We start from the raw sequence: 23,779 nt of genomic DNA, 5'->3' as shown, positions 1-23,779 counted from the left end.
GGCAAGCGCGTTGCTTGAAATCACAGCGCTGCGGAGCTGTCTGATTTTTAAACCTTTCCTTACCATGCCACCTAACCGAAAATAGTAGTAGTAGTAATAGTTGTTTTGTTTTATTGTTGTTCCCACAGTAGTTATATCCACTGAAATGAATGGACGTGGCTAACGGGTTTCAGTTGTTTGAGCGGAGCAGAACAACTTATACGCAGTTGTTTTTCCTGTGACCGTTATTTTGTATTCAACGAATTTCTACTCAAAATGCAACCGCTGAGTCCATTCATATCAGTGCATCTACTCTGAGGGTGATTAGGACCGATGGCAACTTATCTGTTACTATTAATAATACAACACTAACATCTAGCCAAATTCTCGGGTTTTCGAAGTTCTCTTTCCAGCTGCGTTTCCTAAAATAAAGCCTAGTCGAGTTCCCTGGGACTTACTTCCGCACGAGTGGGTGGGTGGATTGGGGTCTTCATCCCAACGTCCTTCTCAGTCTTTGGCATTTGCCACCCCACCCCCCGCCGTCGCGTGTCTGAAATCTACGCCCCTGGACAACCGCCCGCGTTATAGCATTGCCCCGGATTAAAAAAGGAAAAAGAACCCCGCAAACCAAAGATACCCGAAAACGGGGTAGGGAGAACCAGAAGGAAAAACAAGAAAGAGGAAGCTAGGAATCGTTACGGTTTTGCGTTTGCAAACAAGCAATGTTGTGGCAAGATTTCGAGCCGAAATGGATTCGAAGCGAGTCCCGTTTGCTAGTTACGCAGCGCAAGTGCTTTCGGTTTTTAAAAACTCATACTAGCTAGGGTGAGAAATAATGGGGAGCGTGTGATGGTTTAGGGTTTAGGAGATCTCCCCAAGCCGAGGCGGCGGCGGCGGCGGGAAGATGGTGCTAAAATGTTTGGAGTGATTTAAGGAACCTGAATAAATGCGTCCCATTGCAACGCATCTCCCGCCGCCCCGCTTGCCCGCCTTGGGGAGGCTGACCTCGCCTGGCTGGGACAGTGTCTGCCCACCCGCAGTGCGGGGTAGCCTACCATGAACCCCCTCTCCCTCCCAGCAAAGGAACTTGCAAGCTGGAGGCTTGGTTCTGAGAGCTGCGGGGCGAGCAGCCTCTTCGGGGCGGAGGTCGGCTCTTCGTTCCAACCTGGCTCTTTCCTTATCTCTGGATACTTGCGCCGCGGTCCCGGCCAGAGATTTTATGAGAGACAGAGAGGATCTTAAGGCTGCGATCTTGCAAGGTTCACTCCCCCTACCTGGGAGTAAATCTCACTGGGGCACGGGGGAGTCGCCTATAAGTAAAAACCTGCGCGGGATTTGCGCTGTAAGGCTGTAAATTCTCGAGGTGTAAGAGAGGGGGGAAATGCTCCATGGAGCGCAGCGGCTCTTGCTCCCGAGCAACCGCACCGAGAATCGCGCTGCGGAAAACGGAACATTCTTAAATTCAAGCGGTATGCGGAAAGAGATTTGCTCTTGAAGAGAACAAATACATAAATTGTAATAGAGGAAGCGGAGAGATTAGATAAAAGTTGAAAACCCCGCTTTTGTTCTTTAAAACACTGCGCATCAGAGGGCGGCGAGCAGGTTTGAAAAATTCAGGTGATGCTCCGCCAACTCCGCTCCAGTCTTGGGCTTCGCCTTCATCATCTGACATTTTCCGGGACACCAAAATCCACGCCACATCTTGACTAAATGTGTCCCCTCCTCCCCACCCCAAAAGAAAAGGTCTAAATCAAAATCGAGGTCTTGACAAGTTTTGGGGGGTATTAATTGGGTGCTAAACACCCGCCCCCCCGAAAAACGACATCCTTCTGAAGCAAACTCTGATTGACGCTCTTGCCGGGTGTCTCTGAATGGAGATTGCAGAGGGAGGGTCGCGATCAGACTCGCAGGAGAAGGGGCTATTTTTTAGAACATTGATTGAAACTTCAAAGACAGAACAAAAGTCAGTTAAATCCACAGCACCAATTTTCCAGTTTTTTAATCCATAATTTATTTTTACTTTTAGCAGCCAAAGGAACTGTTATTTCCTCCTGCTGCCTTTCCTCAGTTTCCCCGCAATAAACCGAGAGATCCACATCTACTGGTGATATCCAGAATAATATGTTCCTAATTAAAATTTGAAATTCTTGCTGTGTTATCAAAGAAAATAAAAATTGAAACGCTGAATTAAAATGACCATTCACTTATTTACACACATACTTACTAAGACCTAATGGCCATATATATACATATACATATACATATGTATATGTACATACACATACACACACACACACACACACACACACACCCCTACTTATAATTAATCTGAGCAAGTATTAATACTTGTTATTTCCCCCGTTTTAATATGCACATTTCTGAGTTAAGATGCTGCATGGAATGTGCTGTACACTTTGTTTTTACCTTTATATATAACAATATATTCTTATATTATATATTATATTGAACACCCACACATACACTCTGCATAAACTACATTTTTTTAAAAGGTGAAAAGCAGCCTTCTGGCAACTTGAAGATGAGCCTACTTCGGGGTAGATGTTTTCTGTTCCTTGACTATTGGCATCAGAGCAAATCCAAGAGATGGTTACGTTCCAGCAATACACCTCCCCCATCTAACCTAATCTAGTATTTTCTCTATGCTTCCCAGACATTTAAAATGTTGCATTCCACTGTCAACTGGCGAAGTTATTTCAAAGCATATTTAATCTGTCACTTTCCTGCTCAGCCAGGCTCCCAAACGGAGCCAACGTTCTACGCAAATTCCCCTTCTGGGTGTTGGGGCTCTCCTCCCTGCTAGATGGTTTTAAAATGCAAAAGTGAGGCAAATAATTCATGTCTGATGGCAAGAGGATGCAATAACGCAAAAGGTATCGCCACCAGTGTTACCAGATGCCACATTTGAAGTAGAAAGAGCACTGGGCATCGCCTAGGTGGATGACTGGGATGGTGAGGAAAGCAAGTCACAGCAAACTGCCTTAACCACGTAACACCAGTCCTGAGAGATCTGCATTGGCTCCCAGTATGTTTCCAAGCACAATTCAAAGTGCTGGTGTTGACCTTTAAAGCCCTAAACGGCCTTGGCCCAGTATACCTGAAAGAGCGTCTCCACCCCCATCATTCAGCCCGGACACTGAGGTCCAGCTCCAAGGGCCTTCTGGCGGTTTCCTCATTGCGAGAAGTGAGGCTACAGGGAACCAGACAGAGGGCCTTCTCGGTAGTGGCCCCCGCCTATGTGGAACGCCCTCCCATCAGATGTCAAAGAGATAAACAATTACCTGACATTCAGAAGACATCTTAAGCCAGCCCTGTTCAGGGAAGTTTTTAATATGTAACGCTGTACTGTTTTTAACACTTGATTGGAAGCCGCCCAGAGTGGCTGGGGAAACTCAGCCAGATGGGCAGGGTATAAATAATAAATTATTATTATTATTATTATTATTATTATTATTATTATTATTATTATTTTATTATTATTTCACTCTTGGTCTATCTTGCTCAGCTTTGTCTGCACTGACTGGCAGCTGCTCTCCAGGGTTTCAGGCAGGGTTCTCCCTCATTCCTATGTGGAGATGCCATTGGGGATTGGGACCTTCTGCGTGCAGGGCAGGAGCTCTGCCACTGAGCGAAGGCCCTTCCTTGAAAGAGCTGCAAGGGAGGGAGAGGGGGGAGCTGAAGAACAGTCAGTCAAGCAGAGGATGAGGAAGCCTTGAGAAACGGAAGGAGATGTTGTGGTGGGACCATCTGCCTTGGGAGGAGGGTGGGTCTCTGTGTCACTGGAGGTACGTATCTGAACAGAAGCTGGATGGCCAGCTGCCAGAGATGTTGTCCATTGCAGTTCCTGCTCTGAGCAGTGGGTTAGGCTAAGCGACCTCTGAGTTTATTTCAATTCTATTTCCAGTATGGGTAGTCTAACACTCGGAAGCATGCAACCCCACAAATGTTTTTACCTTGACTTTCCTCAAGGCTTTGTGGTGTCCCAGAGGGTTCAGCAGGTGGGTAGCCTGCAAGCTGAGCCCCACTGACAATAACAGAACTTACTTCTGTGTAGAGACATATAGAATGGTACTATTGTTCTCCAGGGTGCTTTGCATGTGCAGAGGGCCAAGACATTATTATAAGTAGTTTTTGTTTGCTCAAAGATCCCTTATCTTAGGGGGTCTGACATATGTAGGAGGCAGCATCCGTTTGCGGAGGGCAAAATGGAGCTGCAATTGAGATTTCAAGATGTTAGGCTGCTGGTTACATCTAAAAGACAAATAGATAATGGTGCCGTTCTGTTTGTTTTAGGTGTTTAACATTTCTAATTTTATGTGATTTTGTTTATGAGATTTTGTGGTTGTTCTTTTACCGTATTTTGGGGGTTTGAAATCTTATGAGAATAAGCTGCTTAGGAAGGATCTTTGTTTTTGAAAAGCAGAACCCAAGTTGAACCGCCCTGAGACCTCCGGGGATAGGGCGGTACAGTGGTGCCTCGGGTTACGAACTTAATTCGTTCCGGAGGTCCGTTCTTAACCCGAAACTGTTCTTAACCTGAAGCACCACTTTATCTAATGGGGCCTCCCGCTGCTCCCACGCTGCCAGAGCACGATTTCTGTTCTCATTCTGAAGCAAAGTTCTTAAACTGAAGCACTATTTCTGGGTTAGAGGAGGCTGTAACCTGAAGCGTATGTAACCTGAAGTGTATGTAACCTAAGGTACCACTGTATATAAACTCAATTAACAATAACAACAGCAATTGATGATGGAGATAATACAAGCAGGCAGAGAGCACACTTGCACCTACCAGGGCCACAATTAAGGTGCAAGTTTACATGAGAATAAGCCCCACTGAACTCCTGAGGACTTGCTTCTGAGTAGACATTTAAAAGTTTGTGCTGGTAAGCTACTTGTTAACTTGAAAATAAGGGGCCTCCCCAGCCACTCTGGGCGGCTTCCAAAAAATATTAAAATACTCTAATACATCAAACATTAAAAGCTTCCCTAAACAGGGCTGCCTTCAGATGTCTTCTAAAAGTCTGGTAGTTGTTGTTCTCTTTGACATCTGGTGGGAGGGCATTCCACAGGGAGGGTGCCACTACCAAGAAGGCCCTCTGCCTGGTTCCCTGTAACTTGGCTTCTCGCAGCGAGGGAATCGCCAGAAGGCCCTCGGTGCTGGACCTCAGCATCTGGGTAGAACGATGGGGGTGGAGACACTCCTTCTGGTATACTGCACCGAGGCCGTTTAGCAAGTTCAAGTCCCATCAGCGTTGTGGAACTTCCACCTGTAAAGTGCATAGTTAATCTATGGAACTCACTCCCACCAGAGGATTAGACAAATTCATGGAGGAGAAGGCTACTTGTAGCTACTAGGCTTGATGGCTCTGCTCTGCTTCCATGGTCAGAGGCAGTGATGCTTCTGAATACCAGTTTCTGGAAACTGCGGGAGGGCAGAGTGCTGTTCTTGTCCTCGAATCCTGTTGGTTTCCCACAGGCATCTGATGCGACCTTGTGAGAACGGGAAGTTGGACTAAATGGGCTATAGGGCTGACTGAGGAGGCTTTTTTATTATGCTCTTAAAAGGTTGCCACTGTTGCTTTTTACTTTGTCCTTTAAAACAAAAAACACAATGTCCTTCTTTCTATCAGGCAGATCCTTGGGTTGTTTTGGCCTGAAAGGTAAACTCTCTACTAGCTTTAGACACATACTGAGCTTGGCAAAGAGGTTGAAAGGAGTGTGTTCTCTCTCTCTCTCTGAGAAAGCCTGTAATCAGAGGAGAAAATGTTAATTTTAGGACTATTCTGGGCACAGACGACTTGTGCTAACGAGACATAGAAAGCAAGGGAGGAGAATATTGACTTGGAAGATACATGTACCTATACAATGTTAGGTACATACTTTTTAAAATGCAGATGTGGGAAATGTGAGTCTCTGTGTGCGTGCGGAACAAAGCGCCATGTTTTAGAAACAGCCAGAAATAGATGCGACGGCAGGAGTGTTTGAACCAGATTAGATGCACCCATGTATGCAGAGTGGAATACAAACTCATAGTGAAGGCGTGTATTGTGAGGACGGAGGCATCACTTGCCGTGTGATTAAAAATATGCCTTAATTATATGGATTTGACTATTCATGCACCACAGCCCTGTGAAGTAGGCTAGCATAAAAATCCCTGCACCTCAGCTTGAGAAATCGTTTCCGTGGTGTGGGCTGCTGGCAGTTTCTCAGTAGGGAAAGAAATGCGTTTCGGACTGTGCTTAAGGGGCGGCGGGGGCGGCTATGTGGCCTTCCAGATGTTGCTGGACTCCAAATGCCATCAGTCCTAGCCATCAGCCACATGTTGACTGAGGTCGCTGGAAGTCCAACAACATACGACGGGCCACAGATTTCCCCATCCCTTTTGTAAGGCCTGACACTCACAACAGGCAATGAGGCTCTCAGCACTTGACGTAAATATGAGTGGTTTAAATTAAGCACATTCCACTGGGATTTGAAGCCTGAATGCAGACTGCAATTTAAACCTGAAAGTAGGAAGGCCTCCCCACGGGGGTTCAGTAGGGAGCACAGTACGCACTGCAGGGTTGCTGTTTGGATGGCTTTTATTTGGCTGCACAAGCCTTTGTGTCTTCAATTTCTTGCTGTGCATTCAGGTCATTTTGGACTTGGGCTTCATAATAATAACAGATTTTATTTATACCCCGCCCTCCCCAGCCAAGACCGGGCTCAGGGCGGCTAACACCAGATATAAAACAATTGATTGAAATACAACTTAAAAAACAAGATTAAAACGCAACATTAAAATGCAGCCTCATTTCAGTGGAAACTCAAATCAAAAACTTTTTTTTGGGTGAAGACGTCACGTCTTCATCAAGGCCAACTATCCAGATTGGTCCTACGCGGGCCAGAGAAAAGCCAGGGAAGTCCCAAATAGAAGCTCCATCACAGAAGGAAAAGGAAAGAGGGGGAGGGGATCAAGTTGATTCCAAGCCGAAGGCCAGGCGGAACAACTGTGTCTCACAGACCCTGCAGAAAGAAATCAGATCCCGCAGGGCCCTGGTCTCATGAGACAGAGCGTTCCACCAGGCCGGGGCCGGTGCTGAAAAGGCCCTGGTTCTGGTTGAGCCTAATCTGACTTCCTTAGGGCCCGGGATCACTAGGGTGTTGCTATTTATGGACCTTAAGGTCCTCCGCGGGGCAGACGGGGAGAGTCTTAGACACAGTCCTCTTCTTCCACGTGTGGCAAGCCAGACTGGCCTGCTGTTCATTCTGCTGAGTGGGGCTTGTGTTTTATGTGTGATTCTAAATGTTACTTTGTCACCTTGATAACTTTGCTTTTAATTACCTTTCTTCTGTAGCATCCACCAATTTAGTCCTTACGGTATTTACTTACACCTCAAATTTAACTTAAACATTTTTCAAAAGAGGGTTTCTTATTATTTGTTTAATTATTATACCCTGCTTTTCCTACACAAAGTTGTACATTTCTTTGTCTGAATGGGCAGGTGATCTTATAAAAATACAGTTTTAAGTTAACTACTAAAAGCATGTTCCGAAAGCTCTTGTTCACTGAAAGAATATCATTTTTAAAGGTTTGACGTATTACTGGAACAGGGGACAGAAAAACTAGAGTTAAAACAATGTATGTAAACCTGCTCTCCCTGATTAAAATGTGGCTCCCCAAATTAATCTACCAAATAAGTCGGAAAATGCTTTGAGTCACTACTTAAAGTGGTTGTGTAGAACAATGATAAGTGTTGCAGGTCTATTCAAAAATCCTTTTTCTTCTCTCTGGTGCTGCTGGTGAGGACTCAAGCTTTCCCCGAGCCTGTTACAGCAATGAAAAATTAATTAATACCGTTCCTTTGTTTGTACAACCATGCAAACAGAGCATCTCACAGCCAGCTTGCTGCATTCCCCATATGCAAGAAATTAGCACAGTCTTGGTTGTTACTCCATCGCTTTCCCTGCTCCCCCCTCTTTCCAAATTGGCTTTGGGACTGTTCAGACACAACTTCTCACTTGCGTTTTTTAGATGCCGTTCTGCTCCGGTTGTCCCAGGCTGCATCAGAGCAATGGGGGACGGGGTCAGTGCCAACTTGGGTGATGTTCTCTGGGAACCACTTTATCTCCTTTGTGGCCAACGGTGGTGGTGAGGTTGGCTCAGGTTTTGCACGGGGTCCATCTCTGTGTTGGATATGAAGACGAGTGAGCTGATAGTGCCAAAAGTTGGCTAAAATCATTGGACCTGGCTCTTGGGAGCTTGATAGTCAAATGCCCTTTTGCTTTATCCTTAATATGCTGAGTACTGCTTCAGCTCTACAAAGCTGCAGAAGGAGAAGCAGTTAACCTCCAAAGTCTGCCCTCAGCACCACTGCAACATTTCAGAGCTGGGAATGGCACAATTCTGTTGGTGCAAAGTGGGTGCAAAGAGCCTGCAATAATTCAAGCGAATGAGCCAAGGGCCATGCTGAGGAGACAGGCCTCACCTCTGCCCCATTCTTCCTCCCTCCTTATAGGGCAGGTATCTATTACAGTGGTTCTCAAACCACTGTTGCCTGTGGACCACTTGAAAATGGTTGGAGGTCTCAATAGACTACTTAAGCCACTGATGGCCAAACTCGGCCCTCCAGCTGTTTCGGGACTACAACTCCCATCATCCGTAGCCAACAGTACCAGTGGTCAGGGATGATGGGAATTGTAGTCCCAAAACAGCTGGAGGGCCAAGTTTGGCTATCGCTGACTTAAGCCTTTTTCCTCTCTTCCGCAAATCAAAGAACATGGAGTCCTTCAAGTAGCAATATTGGGATCTGTGCGTTTTAACTTGTTCATAAACCATCTAGTGTTAGGTGTGAACAGTGAGGTGGTCAAGTTCACTGATGACACTAAATTGTTCAGGGTCAATAAAACAGAGCTCTGAATTGCAATGAAATGCAATTCATTGTAAAAATGTGTAAAGTGATATATGTTGGCACAAAACCACCTTAATTTCACATATATGCTCATGGGGTATGAATTGGTGGTGATGGACCAGGAACCAAGATCTTGGGCTTGCTGTGGATAGCTCAACAAAGATGTCCATCCAGTGTGTGGCAGCCATAAAAACACAAATTATATGCTAGGGACCATTAGGAAAGAATTTGATACCATAATGCTATTATACAAATATATTTTGTGAGCACATTTGGAATATTTTGTTTAGTTCTGGTCACCTCACCTCAAAAAGGATATTGTACGGTTGGAAAAGGTTCAGAAAAGGGCAACCAAAATGGTTGGGTGTGTGTGTGGAGGGATTCCCCCATGGGGATAGGTTGCAGCATTTGGGAATTTTTAGTTTAGAGAAAATGCAAGTAAAAGGTGACATGACAGAAGTTTATAAAATTATGCATGGAAGGGAGAAAGTAGACAGAGAAAAGTTTTTATCCCTCTCTTACAACGCGAGAACTTGAGAGCATCCAGTGAAATGGAATGTTGGAAGGTTCAGGGAGTCCTCCTTCTTGCAGGAGTTAAACCATGAAACTCCCTCCCCCAGGAGGCAGGGAGGGCTTGGACAGCTTTAAAAGAGGATTGGACAAATTCATGGAGGAGGAAAAGGCAATTGATAAGCCAGAATGGCCATGCTCCGCTTCCATAGCAGTGCTTATGAATACCAGTTTCTGGGAAGCACAAGGGGGCTCAGGTCCTGCTCCCTGGTTTCTTACCACATCTGGTTGGCCACTGTGAGATCAGGATGCTGGGCTGGCACTTCTTATGTACTCATGCTCATCTGCAAGGAAGCAGGAAGGCAGCTCCCAGGATGACTCAAAGAATGAGCAAGACACGGATGGGTCATGGTGCAATGCCCCCTTACCTTGCAAAGGGAGGTAGATTTCTCTGCCAGGAGAATGTTTTCAGTCCTTAGTATGGAACTGAAGGGGAGCAATTGTCTGCACTAGGTTAGTTAGGTTCCCTCAAGTGGAATATTGAACTCCTGCCATGTTTCGGCTGGGAGGAGGGACAGGTGTATTTCCGCTGCACAGTGGAGAATGATCACCAGTCGACGTCACGAGAAGCGATGCACAACCCGTGGCAAACCTGTATCCCATTGTTGTTGGACTTCATTTCACAATGTCAGCCCCGGCCAGCGTGGCCAAGGATCAGGGATAATGGGAGCTGTGGCTTGTCAACATCTGGGCAGCCACATATGTCCCCCTTCCCTGCTCTACGGTATAAATGAGAGCTGCTTTAAGCATCAACACTACCCACCTTTCGCCCTAAGGAACCTCGGGAATTGTAGCATTTCAAAAAACTACGATTCCCAATGTTCTTTCCCAATGGCAGTGAAACAGTTTCAGGTGATGTAGCATGATTGCGCTTTCTGAGGACCAGCTATACCCTCTGGTTCCTCCAGGTGGGAGTCATCTGGAGGAACAGGTGTGCTATATCTCTTTGTGGGACCAAGGATTTGTTGCTACATTTATTTATTTATTTATTTACTTATTTATCTGCCGCATTTGTAGCCCGCCTTTTTCTCAAAGGAGCTCAAGGTAGCGTACATCGTGTTCTCCCGCTTCTCACTTAATGGCTGTGGGGTGGGCTAGGCTGAGGGGCAGTGGCTGGCCCAAGACCACACCCAGTGAGCTAGGGTGGTTGAGATTCGAACCCTGGTCTCCCAGGTCCTAGTCTGGCACTCTTACCACTACACCACACTGGCTTTTGATTCACTGTCCCAGGGGATTCGCTTTCCTGAGGCTACTGTTTCAGCATTTCAGCCTGAAAGGTAATGTGACCTACTGGGCTGAGATTAGGGTTGCTGGTGTTGTACGAGAAGTTGCGCCAGCTTTTGCCGCAAGAGTGAGCAGGAGGCACCCAAAGCACTGCCAGCTTCTTCACTCTGTGTTTCTCTCTCCTTGCAGTCAGTTCGGTACAAAATGCGCCCGTTGCCGGAGGCAGATCTATGCCAGCGACTGGGTCAGGAGAGCTCGCGGCAACGCTTACCACCTGGCTTGCTTTGCCTGCTTCTCCTGCAAACGTCAGCTGTCAACTGGAGAGGAGTTTGGCCTGGTGGAGGAGAAAGTCCTGTGCCGGATTCACTACGACACCATGATCGAGAACCTCAAGCGCGCAGCAGAGAATGGTAGGTGGACACGCCCCCCCCGGGATCCTGCTTACCCCCTCTGTGAGACGGTTTGAGGTGTGATCCCTTCCCCTCAACCCTGGACTTATCCTGGTTGATGTCTCTCGACAGAAAAGCGCAGAGATGCAATGCCCTCCAAGCCCAAGCGGCTCAGAAAGGATAACTAAGCAGAGCGGAAATGTGTCGACTTCCGAAAATTGGCCTCCATGTGTTTCTAGGTGTTGAATATTCTCCAGATACGTGCTAGATATTTGTCGGAAGTTTACCAAATACTTGATCTCTATATTTGCAAGCTATTTTTTGTTGTTGTTGTTGTTGTTCCGTTATTTCTTGCTCGACGATATCTGATGGGCAGCATGCAATGGCATTCAGTACCTGACAAGGGTTGCCACTTTCCATTTGGTGCTTACTATTCATTATTTATTTATTGCATTTATACCCCCACCCCCTTTTCTTCCAAGGGTCTCAAGATGATGCACATGCCCCCCCCCCATTCTTCATGTAATCCCCACCAGAGCCCTGCAGGTAGTTTAGGCTGAAAGAGGCAGCGACTGACTCCAAGGTCACACCCCGTGTCCTTCATAGCCAAGTGGGGATTTGAACCCAGGTCCGACTCTGGCACACTAACCACTGCACCACACTGGCTCTCCAAAACCCAAGTCACGAAGAGATGCCAGCCAGCCACTTTCATAGAGGAAGGCTTGCAGCTTAGTGGGTAACGCACCTGTCCTTTGTGCAGAAGGTCTTGAGACCAGTTCCTGGAATTCCTAGGGAGAGCTGGGAACTCTTAGGCCTCTCTCACTGTCATGGGGGATCCTGCGGACTGTCATTTTGTGAAGGGTGCTAGCCCCACAGACCTACAGTTCCCAGCACGCTCAACAAACTACTGTTCCCAAGGTTCTTTGGGGAAGGTTCTCCCCATGGCTGTAAAAGGAGTATGAGAGTGCTTTAAATGTGTGGTTGGGATGTGGCCAAAGACTTCTGCCTGAAGCCCTGATGAGCTAAGGTGGACCATACTGGGACCAGGGATCTGACTTAGTATAGTTTTTTTATGTTCCCAGTGGGAAGTTTTCCTTGGAAGGGTCATAGAATCATAGAACTATAGAGTTGGGACCCCAAGAGTCATCTAGTCCAACCCCCTGTGATGCAGGAAATCTTCTCACCCAATGTGGGGCTTCAACTCATGACCCTGAGGTTAACAGTCTCGTGCTCTACTGCATGTGTAGGCAAACTAAGGCCTGGGGGCTGGATCTGGCCCAATCACCTTCTAAATCCAGCCCACGGATGGTCCAGGAATCAGCGTGTTTTAACATGAGTGGAATGTGTCCTTTTATTTCAAATGCATCTCTGGGTTATTTGTGGGGCATAGGAATGCGTTCATTTCTTTTCTTCAAAATATAGTCCGGCCCCCCACAAGGTCTGAGGGACAGTGGACCGGCCCCCTGCTGAAAAAGTTTGCTGACCCCTCTACTGGTTGAGCGATTCCAATGCAAGGCCCGGCTCAAAACATTTTGCCATCTGAGGCAAAGGACAAGATGGGAGGAATGGCTTCCTTCCAACAAACTCGGCTCTTGGGGAAACCAGCAATATCACAAGTGCTCCTGTAAAAGGAGGGAGGGGGAGGGGGGGAGAGAGCAAGCACCTCCCTCCATGGAATCTGCCACGGCCAAGATGATACTAAGCAAAAGGGGCCAACAGCCCAATTCCTCCTGACCTACAGAGGCAGGCAGAATGATACGGAAATGGTTAAGTCTGACAGTTTTAGAGGATTGGTGAATATCCATTCCTGAGTTGGAACTAGGAACACACAACTGAGCACCTGCCTGTCAAAAGTTGGCACCACCTTCTGCCACTGCCAGAGGAACTGCGTGTGTCTGTGACAGACATCCCCTTGGAAATAAAGCTGCAACTGAAATTATTCAACTCCCATTGCAAAAGAGGTGAAATTCAGCCGAAAAGGCCACTTCCCCTGGCTTCTCCAGCCTCACTATAAGTTGCATTTTCAGCTGAATTTGGGGGAACCACTTGAAGCATTCGCTGTAGGGAGCTATCTGCATGGCTTTGGTGGGATTCGCTCCTTCCAAACAGCGGAAAGTCTGTAGATTTTGATCAGAAACCTGATTTGGAGTTGGAGAATTTCAGCTGCAACTGTAGCTGGGATTTTTAATCTGCTTCCAGAGCCAGTGTTCTTTTGAGATGGAAGGAGAAGTCTTCTTCCTCCCTGGAGCTCACACTTTCATGCCGTCTGCGTGCCTGAAGCCTACCCAGTGCCGGATTTACGTATAAGCTAAACAAGCTATAGCTTAGGGCACCACTCTCTTGGGGGCCCCCTAGAAATTTAAAGAAAAACAACAACTGGGTGTACATTTCCAAAATATGAGATAAAAAAACAAATAAAATAAAACCTACATACAGTTAGAGCTTAATATACTTATTCTTAACTGTATTTCAGTTCAACAATTACCGTATTTTTCGCTCCATAAGACACACTTTTTTCTTCCTAAAAAGTAAGGGGAAATGTCTGTGCATCTTATGGAGCGAATGCGTGGTCCCTGGAGCTGAATTGCCCAGGGGCGAAAAGCAGATCATGCTTTTTTTTTTTTTTTTTTGAAAGAGGGAAGGGGGTGTGGAAACAAAGCTGCTGATCGGCAAGCGATTGGGGAGGGAGATAAGGGATAGTAGCAATAAAGGAGACTGCCTGGGAGGGGGGAGGTAAAGACAATGAACTTGCAAGGAGAGGAGACAGGAAGGTTAAAGCAATGAGGAGAGAAATTAGAAGAAAAGGAGGAGCAAGAAAACCGCTCCAGCTAAGGAAAAGACACTAAGGCAAACAAGAGGGAAGGGAGTGTTGAAAGGAAGCAGCAAGCGATCGGGAGATAAGGGACGCTAAAGATAAAGGAGGCTGCCTGGGAGGGGGGAGGTAAAAGACCATGGATCCTCAGGATTTTTGCATTGGGTCACCCCAAATTCACCATCGGATCACACAGCATGTCCATGGCTACAGCCTGCACCAAAAAACACATGCATCCACTGTTCTCAGGATTTTTGCATTGAGCTACCCCAAACTCACCGTCAAATTATATGTCTGTGGCAACAGCATGAACCACAAAAATCATACATCCACGCTTTCGTTCAGAATATTTTCTTTCTTGTTTTCCTCCTCTAAAAACTAGGTGTGTCTTATGGAGCGAAAAATATGGCACTTTGATAAAATACATACTTTGTTATGTGCAAATGGCTTTAGATACCTAATAGGTCCATAAATTAGCATATATTCAACACCAAAAACAGTGAAAATTTGTTGTTGACAAAGGACAGCTGGACATCTAAAGGGCGCCATTATCTTCAGTAGCTGAGGGCCTCATCAAACCTAAATCCGGCCCTGAGCCTACCAGTGAGTCCCACCTGCGCTGTGATCAGTCAAATCAGTCTCTGGCAAACCGCAGGCAACCTCCCCTTCCAAGGGAAGTCCTTCCCATGAAACCCGAGGAAGCATTTCTGCAGAGGAGCCATCCTTCTCAACAGCTCTGAGCTGCAAACTCACAAAGTGTCAGAATTCGGATACATGCCTGGAGCCTCAGCTACTCCTGCCGTAGGACGGTTGCTGCTAATTCATGCCACACTTTTGAAAGCGCAGCATAAACATAGCACGATCTTTATATGCTTGTCATAAAGAACATCAGAAGATCCATTTGTGGCATCAGACCAACAGCCCATCTGGTCCGCCATCAAGTTTCCAACAGTGGCCAAACAGATGTGCATCCAGGAAGCCCAGAAGTGGGGCACAAAGGCTGCAACCCTCCCTACTGTTTCCCTCCCACCAGCTGGCTTTCAGTGCTGTACCTGGAGCACATTTACCTGCAATGGCTAGCAGCCATGATAGACCTTCATGAACTTCTCTGGCCCACTTATAAAGCCATCTAAGGCAATGACCACAATCTAATATTGTGGCAGTAAATTCCACAGGTTAATTATCCACTGTGTGGATTTATTTAGGTTGTTCTGATTTTTTTTTGGCCAATCCATTTCAGTAGACACGTCTGAGTTTAGGGAGGTAGCTGGTGTCTCCAGACAGGGCTTGACAGTTCCCTGTCTGAATAACCACTGCCAACCTGTAGATGCAGCGGTTCTCAACCTGTGGGTCCCCAGATGTTGTTGGACTACAACTCCCATCATCCCTGAGCTCTGGCCTTGCTAGCTAGGGGTGATGGGAGTTGTAGTTCAACAACATCTGGGGACCCACAGGTTGAGAAAGGCTGCTGTAGTGTGTAGACAATACAGTCATACCTCAGGTTATGAACGCTGTGGGTTGCAGATCACGCCAAACCCGGAAGTACCAGAACGGGTTACTTCTGGGTTTCGGCGCTCGCACATGTGCAGAAGCACAAAATGACATCGCGCGCATGCTCAGAAGTGCTGAGTTGCATCATGCACGTGAGCAGATGCGGCGCTGCAGGTTGTGAACGCTGCGGGTTGCGAACGTGCCTCCCACGTGGATCACGTTCGCAACCCAAGGTATGACTGTACTGAACTAGATTGTTTGACGCAGTATAAGAGAGCTTCTATGTTCTATGAAAGGTCAAGGGGAATGAATATCTTTCTTTCTACACTATTAATAATTTTATTCACCTCTCTCATGCACTTCCTTTCAATTCCCCGCTAAATTAATATTCCCTGTCCTGGTATCCCTTCCTCATAGGAGAGTGGCTCCAGCCCCTTGATCATTTTAGTTGCCCTCTGACAGCTTTACAAAACCGTTTTGAGACAGGCAGCAGAAACACGGCATTCTGAAATAAGCCACAGCACAATATTTCAGCATTTGAAATTTTATTTTCAACCTCCTTTCTGACTGGCTCCTCGGAGGGGAGTCACCTTTTCACAGTTGCTTGCTACACACCAAGTCAACATTTTCACCAAGCTACCGTAGAATCATAGAACTGCAGATTGTGAAGGGACCCCAAGGGTCATCTAGTCCAACCCCCTGCAATGCAGGAATCACAGTTCAAGAATCCCTGGCAGATGTCCATCCAACCTCTGCTTAAACACCTCCAATGAAGGAGACCCCACCACTGAGGTTCCCAGTCATCTCAGTGGCTCAGACTCTGTTGGTGCATGATAGGCGAAGTTAGGGTTTGTGCATGAGCTGCTGTTTGAACTTACATTGAACACTTTCCCCTTTCTTTGCCCACCCACTCAGTGTGGAGATGTTCTTTTGGAGCTCCATGCAGATCTTTGGGGAACTCCACCGCTTGCCATCCTCCACTGCAACGGAGAACTACCCATTTGTCCCTCCTCTCTTCTTCTCCTCTGTTCTTTAATTAGTCACCCAACCAGAAGAGGACCTGTACTCTTATCCACTGTAGAACTGTAGACATAATGAAGGTGGGCAGTCTGAAGATTCAGGAAGGATAAAATAGTGTCCTCCTCCATGCAGCACAAACTATGGAACCTGCTGCCCCAGGAGGCAGTGATGCTTTAAAAGAGGATTGGACAAGTTAATGGATGAGGAGAGGGCTATTGATGGCTGGCAGTCACCACGTCTTGGCTCTGCCTCTACAGTGGTTCTGAATACCAGCTGCTAGAAACCACAGGAGGGGAAGAGTGTGGCTCTTGTTCTCAGGTCCTGCTTGCTGGTTTTGCAGTGTGGCATCTGCTTGGCCACTGTGAGAACAGGGTGCTGGACTAGATGGGACCCCTGTGGCCTGATCCAGCAAGAAGTTCTTATATTCTTTTTGCCCAACATGGGGCTGGAACCCACAACCCTGGGATTGAGTTTCATTCTCTACCCATTGAGCTGTCAAAGGGTTTTTGGCTCCCAGTTGTTTAATGTGTAGCAAGAACTAAGTGCGCTCTATCCTCCTTAAGGAGCAAATCGTCATAACCAGGTTCGGATTCATTTGTGAATGGATTGTGCACTCAGTTTAGTTCCAGTACTGAAAACAAATTGCTAGGCTTAAAGTATGTTCCAAGGCATCCTGTTCTTTCATTCTGTCTTTTCCACTAGATCTTGAGTTTCTAGTAAAGAAAAATGCAAAGTAAGTCTGACAAGCCTAAAGCCTGCTTGCCCTTCTTCTACAGTGGAGATAAATGTAAATTCACTCATCTGTCAACTCCTTATTCTCTTTCAGTAAGCCTTTCACATCTCTGTAAATAGTCTTCCCAGATGCTCTCCTGCCTCTGTTTGCATACATTTTTTACTGTTTTTAGCAATATACTCTTTAGATCAGGATTCTGTGCTTGGACACTAGATCTGCAGGTATTTGAAGTACACGCAGCTGATATCTGTGCATGTACAGAGACTTGTGCTCAATGCAATGGATTTTCTAGCTTTCCCACTTCTCAGAAGTTGCCGTACTATCTCAATGTTCATTTGTATCACCAAAGTATGTGCTTCTCCCTATTTGGACAGGACTTACACTTCCTGAAGCAAGCTCATTTGCCTTTTGTAGCTTTCTTGACACTGCTTTTTAACCACACTTGCATTCTTTTGGATTGGTTCCATCTTTCTTAATCCATGGTGCACATTTCATGCAAGCTTCTATCACGGTGGTTTTAAATAACCACCGTGACCTCCTTGCCTCTTCCTTTTAACAAATCTTAACACTTATGATCTAGTTAGAGAGAGCAATGTTTTTCAACAAAGCATCTCACACAAGTCTTGGGCATGCCTTGTGATAGACACCAATATCCATGGATGATTGTCTCACAACAAAGAGAAAACATGAGATGGTGTGCTTGTGGATTGTGCAGAACTGCCTGTGAATCTGTGGCTGCACCGAACCTGTTTATGCAGTCATTTCCAGTGTGTGTGTGTGTGAGTGAGTGAGAGAGAGAGAGAGAGAGAGAGAGAACTTCATTAAGTAATCAAAATATTTTACAACAAAACACAGAGGCAGGTGGTGACTTGCTATTATGGATCCACAGTACATGGTTGCATATGACAGTGGAACGCGAAGTGGAACATTTCAATCTAAAGTACGTTTCCGAGCACAATTCAAAGTGCTGGTGTTGACCTTTAAAGCCCTAAACGGCTTCGGCCCAGTATACCTGAAGGAGCGTCTCCACCCCCATCGTTCTGCCCGGACACTGAGGTCCAGCGCCGAGGGCCTTCTGGCGGTTCCCTCATTACGAGAAGCGAAGCTACAGGGAACCAGGCAGAGGGCCTTTTCGGTGGTGGCGCCCGCCCTGTGGAATGCCCTCCCATTGGATGTCAAGGTGATGGACAACTACCTGACATTCAGAAGACATCTTAAGGCGGCCCTATTCAGGGAAGCTTTTAATGTATGATATTTTAGTGTTTTTTGGTTTCTGTGGAAGCCGCCCAGAGTGGCTGGGGAAACCCAGCCAGATGGGCGGGGTACAAATAATAAATTATTATTATTATTATTATTATTATAAAGTAAGACAAGAAAAAACGATTATTGTTCTTGCAGAATGGAGAGGGCTAGTAATAATGCATATCGGTATGTAATCAGTACCATATAAAGCCAAATTTGGTGGGAACCTGCCAGTCATGACTTTGTTTCTTAATGTACATCAAAAACATCCACCACATGGCAGCACAGTCAATTGGCTTGGCAGGTGAAATACGCATTGAATGAGTCAACTTTTCTGAAACTGAAATATGTAGGGTCTTCTGAAACCAAATATGAAGGGGAAAGTGTGACGTATTTCTCCATCGCTGGGTAACAACAATCAATATATCCACAACCAACAAGCATATAATAAGAGTTTTACAAAGTAGTTCTGCATCATCAACCTTGAATCATAGAATCATAGAATCATAGAATCATAGAGTTGGAAGAGACCACAAGGGCCATCGAGTCCAACCCCCTGCCAAGCAGGAAACACCATCAGAGCACTCCTGACATATGGTTGTCAAGCCTCTGCTTAAAGACCTCCAAAGTAGGAGACTCCACCACACTCCTTGGCAGCAAATTCCACTGTCGAACAGCTCTTACTGTCAGGAAGTTCTTCCTAATGTTTAGGTGGAATCTTCTTTCTTGTAGTTTGGATCCATTGCTCCGTGTCCGCTTCTCTGGAGCAGTAGAAAACAACCTTTCTCCCTCCTCTATGTGACATCCTTTTATATATTTGAACATGGCTATCATATCACCCCTTAACCTCCTCTTCTCCAGGCTAAACATGCCCAGCTCCCTTAGCCGTTCCTCATAAGGCATCGTTTCCAGGCCTTTGACCATTTTGGTTGCCCTCTTCTGGACACGTTCCAGTTTGTCAGTGTCCTTCTTGAATTGTGGTGCCCAGAACTGGACACAGTACTCCAGGTGTGGTCTGACCAGAGCAGAATACAGTGGCACTATTACTTCCCTTGATCTAGATGCTATACTCCTATTGATGCAGCCCAGAATTGCATTGGCTTTTTTAGCTGCCGCGTCACACTGTTGGCTCATGTCAAGTTTGTGGTCAACCAAGACTCCTAGATCCTTTTCACATGTACTGCTCTCAAGCCAGGTGTCCCCCATCTTGTATTTGTGCCTCTCATTTTTTTTGCCCAAGTGCAATACTTTACATTTCTCCCTGTTAAAATTCATCTTGTTTGTTTTTGCCCAGTTCTCTAATCTGTCAAGGTCGTTTTGAAGTGTGATCCTGTCCTCTGGGGTGTTAGCCACCCCTCCCAGTTTGGTGTCATCTGCAAATTTGATCAGGATGCCCTTGAGTCCATCATCCAAGTCGTTGATAAAGATGTTGAATAAGACCGGGCCCAAGACAGAACCCTGTGGCACCCCACTAGTCACTCTTCTCCAGGATGAAGAGGAACCATTGATGAGCACCCTTTGGGTTCGGTCAGTCAGCCAGTTACAAATCCACTGAGTGGTAGCATAGTCAAGACCGCATTTTACCAGCTTCTTTACAAGAATATCATGGGGCACCTTGTCAAATGCTTTGCTGAAATCAAGGTAGGCTACATCCACTGCGTTCCCTTCATCTACCAGGCTTGTAATTCTGTCAAAAAACGAGATCAGGTTAGTCTGACATGACTTATTTTTCAGAAATCCATGCTGACTATTGGTGATCACAGCATTCCTTTCTAGGTGCTCACAGACTGTTTGCTTAATGATCTGCTCCAGAATCTTCCCTGGTATTGATGTCAGACTGACTGGGCAGTAATTATTTGGGTCCTCTCTTTTCCCCTTTTTGAAAATAGGGACAACATTTGCCCTCCTCCAGTCTGCCGGGACTTCGCCTGTTCTCCAGGAATTCTCAAAGATGACTGCCAGTGGTTCTGAGATCACATCTGCCAGTTCTTTTAATACTCTTGGATGCAGTTCATCTGGCCCTGGAGACTTGAATACATCTAATCTAGCCAAATATTCTTGTACTATCTCCTTAGTTATTCTGGGCTGTGTTTCCTTTGCTGAATCATTTGCTTCAAATTCTTCAGGTCGGGCATTGTCTTCTTTATCGGAGAAGACTGAGGCAAATAAGGCATTGAGGAGTTCAGCCCTTTCTGTGTCCCCTGTTTGCATTTCACCATCTTCTCCTCTGAGTGACCCCATTGTTTCTTTGTTCTTCCTTTTGCTACGAACATACCCATAAAAGCCTTTTTTGTTGCTTTTAACCTCTCTAGCAAGCCTGAGTTCATTCTATGCTTTAGCTTTTCTGACTTTGTGTCTACACGTGCTGGCTATTTGTTTGAATTCCTCTTTGGTGGTTTCCCCCCTTTTCCATTTTTTGTACACATCCTTTTTTAATCTTAATTCAGTTAAAAGTTCTTTAGATAGCCACCCTGGTTTCTTTAGGCACCTTCCATGTTTTCGTCTCATTGGTATTGCCTGACGTTGTGCTTTTACTATCTCCGTCTTAACAAACTCCCAGCCATCATGAACTCCCTTTCCTTTTAGTATTGCTGTCCATGGGATCTCACCCAGCACTTCCCTAAGTTTTATGAAGTCGGCTTTCTTAAAGTCAAGAAATTGAGTCCTAGTATGCTTGGCTGCTACTGTCCGCTGTATAGTAAACTTCAGAAGAGCATGATCACTCGCGCCTAATGATCCTTCCACATCTACCCCACTAACCAGGTCATCAACATTGGTTAGGACCAGGTCTAAAATGGCTGTTCCTCTTGTTGCTTCTCCCACTTTCTGGACAATGAAGTTGTCTGCAAGGCCAGTGAGGAATCTGTTTGACCTTATGCTCTTGGCTGAGTTTGACGTCCAACAAATATCCGGGTAATTGAAGTCCCCCATTACTACTATCTCCCTTCCTTTTGCATGCTTGGCCATCTGTTCCAGGAAGGCATCATCTATGTCCTCCGTTTGGCTTGGGGATCTATAGTAAACTCCCACAATGAGGTCTCTGTTATTCTTCTCTCCCTTAATTTTGACCCAAATGCTCTCACTTTGGCTTTGAGGTTCTAAATCTTGGATCTCTTCACAGGTATACACACCCCTGACATATAACGCCACTCCTCCTCCTTTCTTGTCTGGTCTGTTTCTCTGAAATAGATTGTATCCCTCCATTATTACATTCCAATCGTGGGACTTATCCCACCAGGTTTCAGTGATGCCTATTATGTCATATTTAGTTTGCTGTACCAAGAGCTCAAGCTCATCTTGTTTATTTCCCATGCTTTGCGCATTAGTGTACAGACATTGAAGTCCATTAATCATTCCCCCGTGTCTCTTATTTAAGGATTTTTTCCTCCCTCCACTAGGTCCGCGTGCTGTTTGCTCCATTTGGTCTATGACATTTGGATGATCATCTTCATTAATTGATAGACTCCTACCTTCAGGAGCACTGTCTCCCTCCCCCACATTAGTCAGTTTAAAGCCCTCCTGATGAGGTTTCTGAGATTTTTGGCAAAAACATTTCTCCCAACCGTTGTGAGGTGCAGCCCATCACTTGCCAGAAGTCCATCTTCAAGAAACTGCAGTCCGTGAATACTGATAATACGAACATAGAGCCTGTGTTCTGTTATTATAGGAGGTTATGTGCTGGATACAAGATTCCGTGCTTGTATGTGGGACCAGTTGTTTTGGGAATATGCACATGGGCTTCTCAGGACCCACACAATTCCCTTCTTCAAGACAGTGGATTTTCAGGCATTTGAAGAAAGGAGGAAAGAGAACAGCACTCAATCGAGGGTCCCATGTGGTCCTCTTCAGCCCGGGTGCTTTCCTCCTCCTCCTCCTCCTCCTCCTCCAAATTAATGTGTGTGTGATTCCCAAGAGATAAAACTTTGCCCAAGTGCTAAGAAGTTGTCTGATTTTTCTTTTCTGAGAAAATGTGAGACTGGGGGTGGGGGAGAGAGGCGTATGTAACAGGCCATCTTGGGCTGCAGATGGAAACGATTTCAGAGAAGGGGAGAGATCTCAAAATGAAAATAATCCGTGTTTCTGTTTACAAGGTTTAAGCGAGGAGATGAAAACAAAATCAAACCAAGATGCAGAAGTGAGCTGGGAAGGGGGTGGGCGTCTGAGGCGCTCATTTGTGGCGTGTCCTGGGCTAGTGTGGTCCGGCGGCTTGTTAGCGGCTTAGACTTGGACCCGGGTTCAGGCGCTTTCTGGGCTAGGGAAGCTTGCTGGGTGGCCTTGCTCAAGCAAACCGGGATCTCCCTTGATCTTCAGCCTCTTGTTTGCAGAAGGGGGATCTGAGTGACTTACCTTACAGGTCAAGAAACAAAGAGTAAGGCTGTGCTACAATCCCAGTTACTGGGCATTCAACTGGGTTTTTAATCTGCCTTCACACGACATTATAATAAATGCATCTGTAGCCTGTACTTTGTTATGAGATACTGCTACAGTGGATGCTCGGGTTGCGAACGTGATCTGTGCGGGAGACACGTCCGCAACCCGCAGCGCCCGCAACCCGCAATGGTGCGTCTGCGCATGTACGGGTTGTGATTCGGCACGTCTGAACATGCACAAAGCACAATTTAGCACTTCTGTGCATGCGTGACTGCCGAAACCTGGAAGTAACCCGTTCCGGTACTTATGGGTTTTGGTGGTCCACAACCTGAAAAAACTCAACCTGAAGCGTCTATAACCCAAGGTATGACAGTATTTGATGCGGTTGGGTCTCAAATATGTGAAGGGCTGCCACATGGAAGATGGAGCAAGCTTGTTTTTTGCTGCTCTGGAGGGTATGACCCGAACCAATGGATTGAAACAGCCGGAAAGGAGATTCTGATTAACAGTAGGAAGAGCTGTTCAAGAGTGGAACAGACGCCCTCCGAAGGTGGGGACTCTCCTTCATTGGAGGTTTCTAAGCAGAGGTTGGATGGCCGTCTGCCATGGATTCTGTAGGCGTGATTCCTGCATGCAGAGGATTGAGCTAGATCAGGGGTCAGCAAACTTACCGCACCTCAGGCAGGTGTCTCCAGCGTTGATTGCGTGGCGGGCTGGAGGGCAGGGGAGCGCATGCCCATACGCGTGCACACAGGCTATTTCTGGTGCAATTCCGGGTCGGAAGAGCACTGGAATAGCTTGTGTGCATGTGCATGGGCCTCCTCCGACCCGGATGTGCACCAGAAATAATGTATGCGCAAATAACGCTTGTGCATGCGCACAAGCTATTTCCAGTGCTCCTCCAACCCGGAAGTGGGCAGTCGTGCAGTGCAGCATTAGTAAGAGCGGGCGGAGGCAGTAGGCAGTGGGGGTCACAGTGGGCCAGATAAACGAGTCCCTCGGGCCTTATCCGGCCCGCTGGCCTTAGTTTGGGGACCCC

At 46.4% G+C, this 23,779-nt stretch overlaps 1 protein-coding gene across 6 annotated transcripts in view; it reads left to right on the top strand.

Moving 5' to 3' along the window:
• LHX6 (LIM homeobox 6) overlaps nucleotides 1–23,779 on the top strand; it is a 41,800-nt gene that overhangs the window by 5,203 nt on the left and 12,818 nt on the right. For all 6 annotated transcript variants that reach the window (XR_014215883.1, XM_082208973.1, XM_082208976.1 and 3 more), the window contains one exon: nucleotides 10,872–11,092. Coding sequence is in view for 5 of the 6 variants with exons in the window: in XM_082208973.1 (XP_082065099.1) it covers nucleotides 10,872–11,092 (221 nt within the window). In the remaining variant the exon portion in view is untranslated. The remainder of the gene's footprint in view (nucleotides 1–10,871; nucleotides 11,093–23,779) is intronic.

Source organism: Podarcis vaucheri (assembly GCF_965113315.1).
Source record: "Podarcis vaucheri genome assembly, chromosome: Z".
Lineage (NCBI taxonomy): Eukaryota > Metazoa > Chordata > Lepidosauria > Squamata > Lacertidae > Podarcis > Podarcis vaucheri.
Note: the sequence above shows the minus strand (reverse complement) of the source record. Positions and strands in the feature narration are given on the sequence as shown.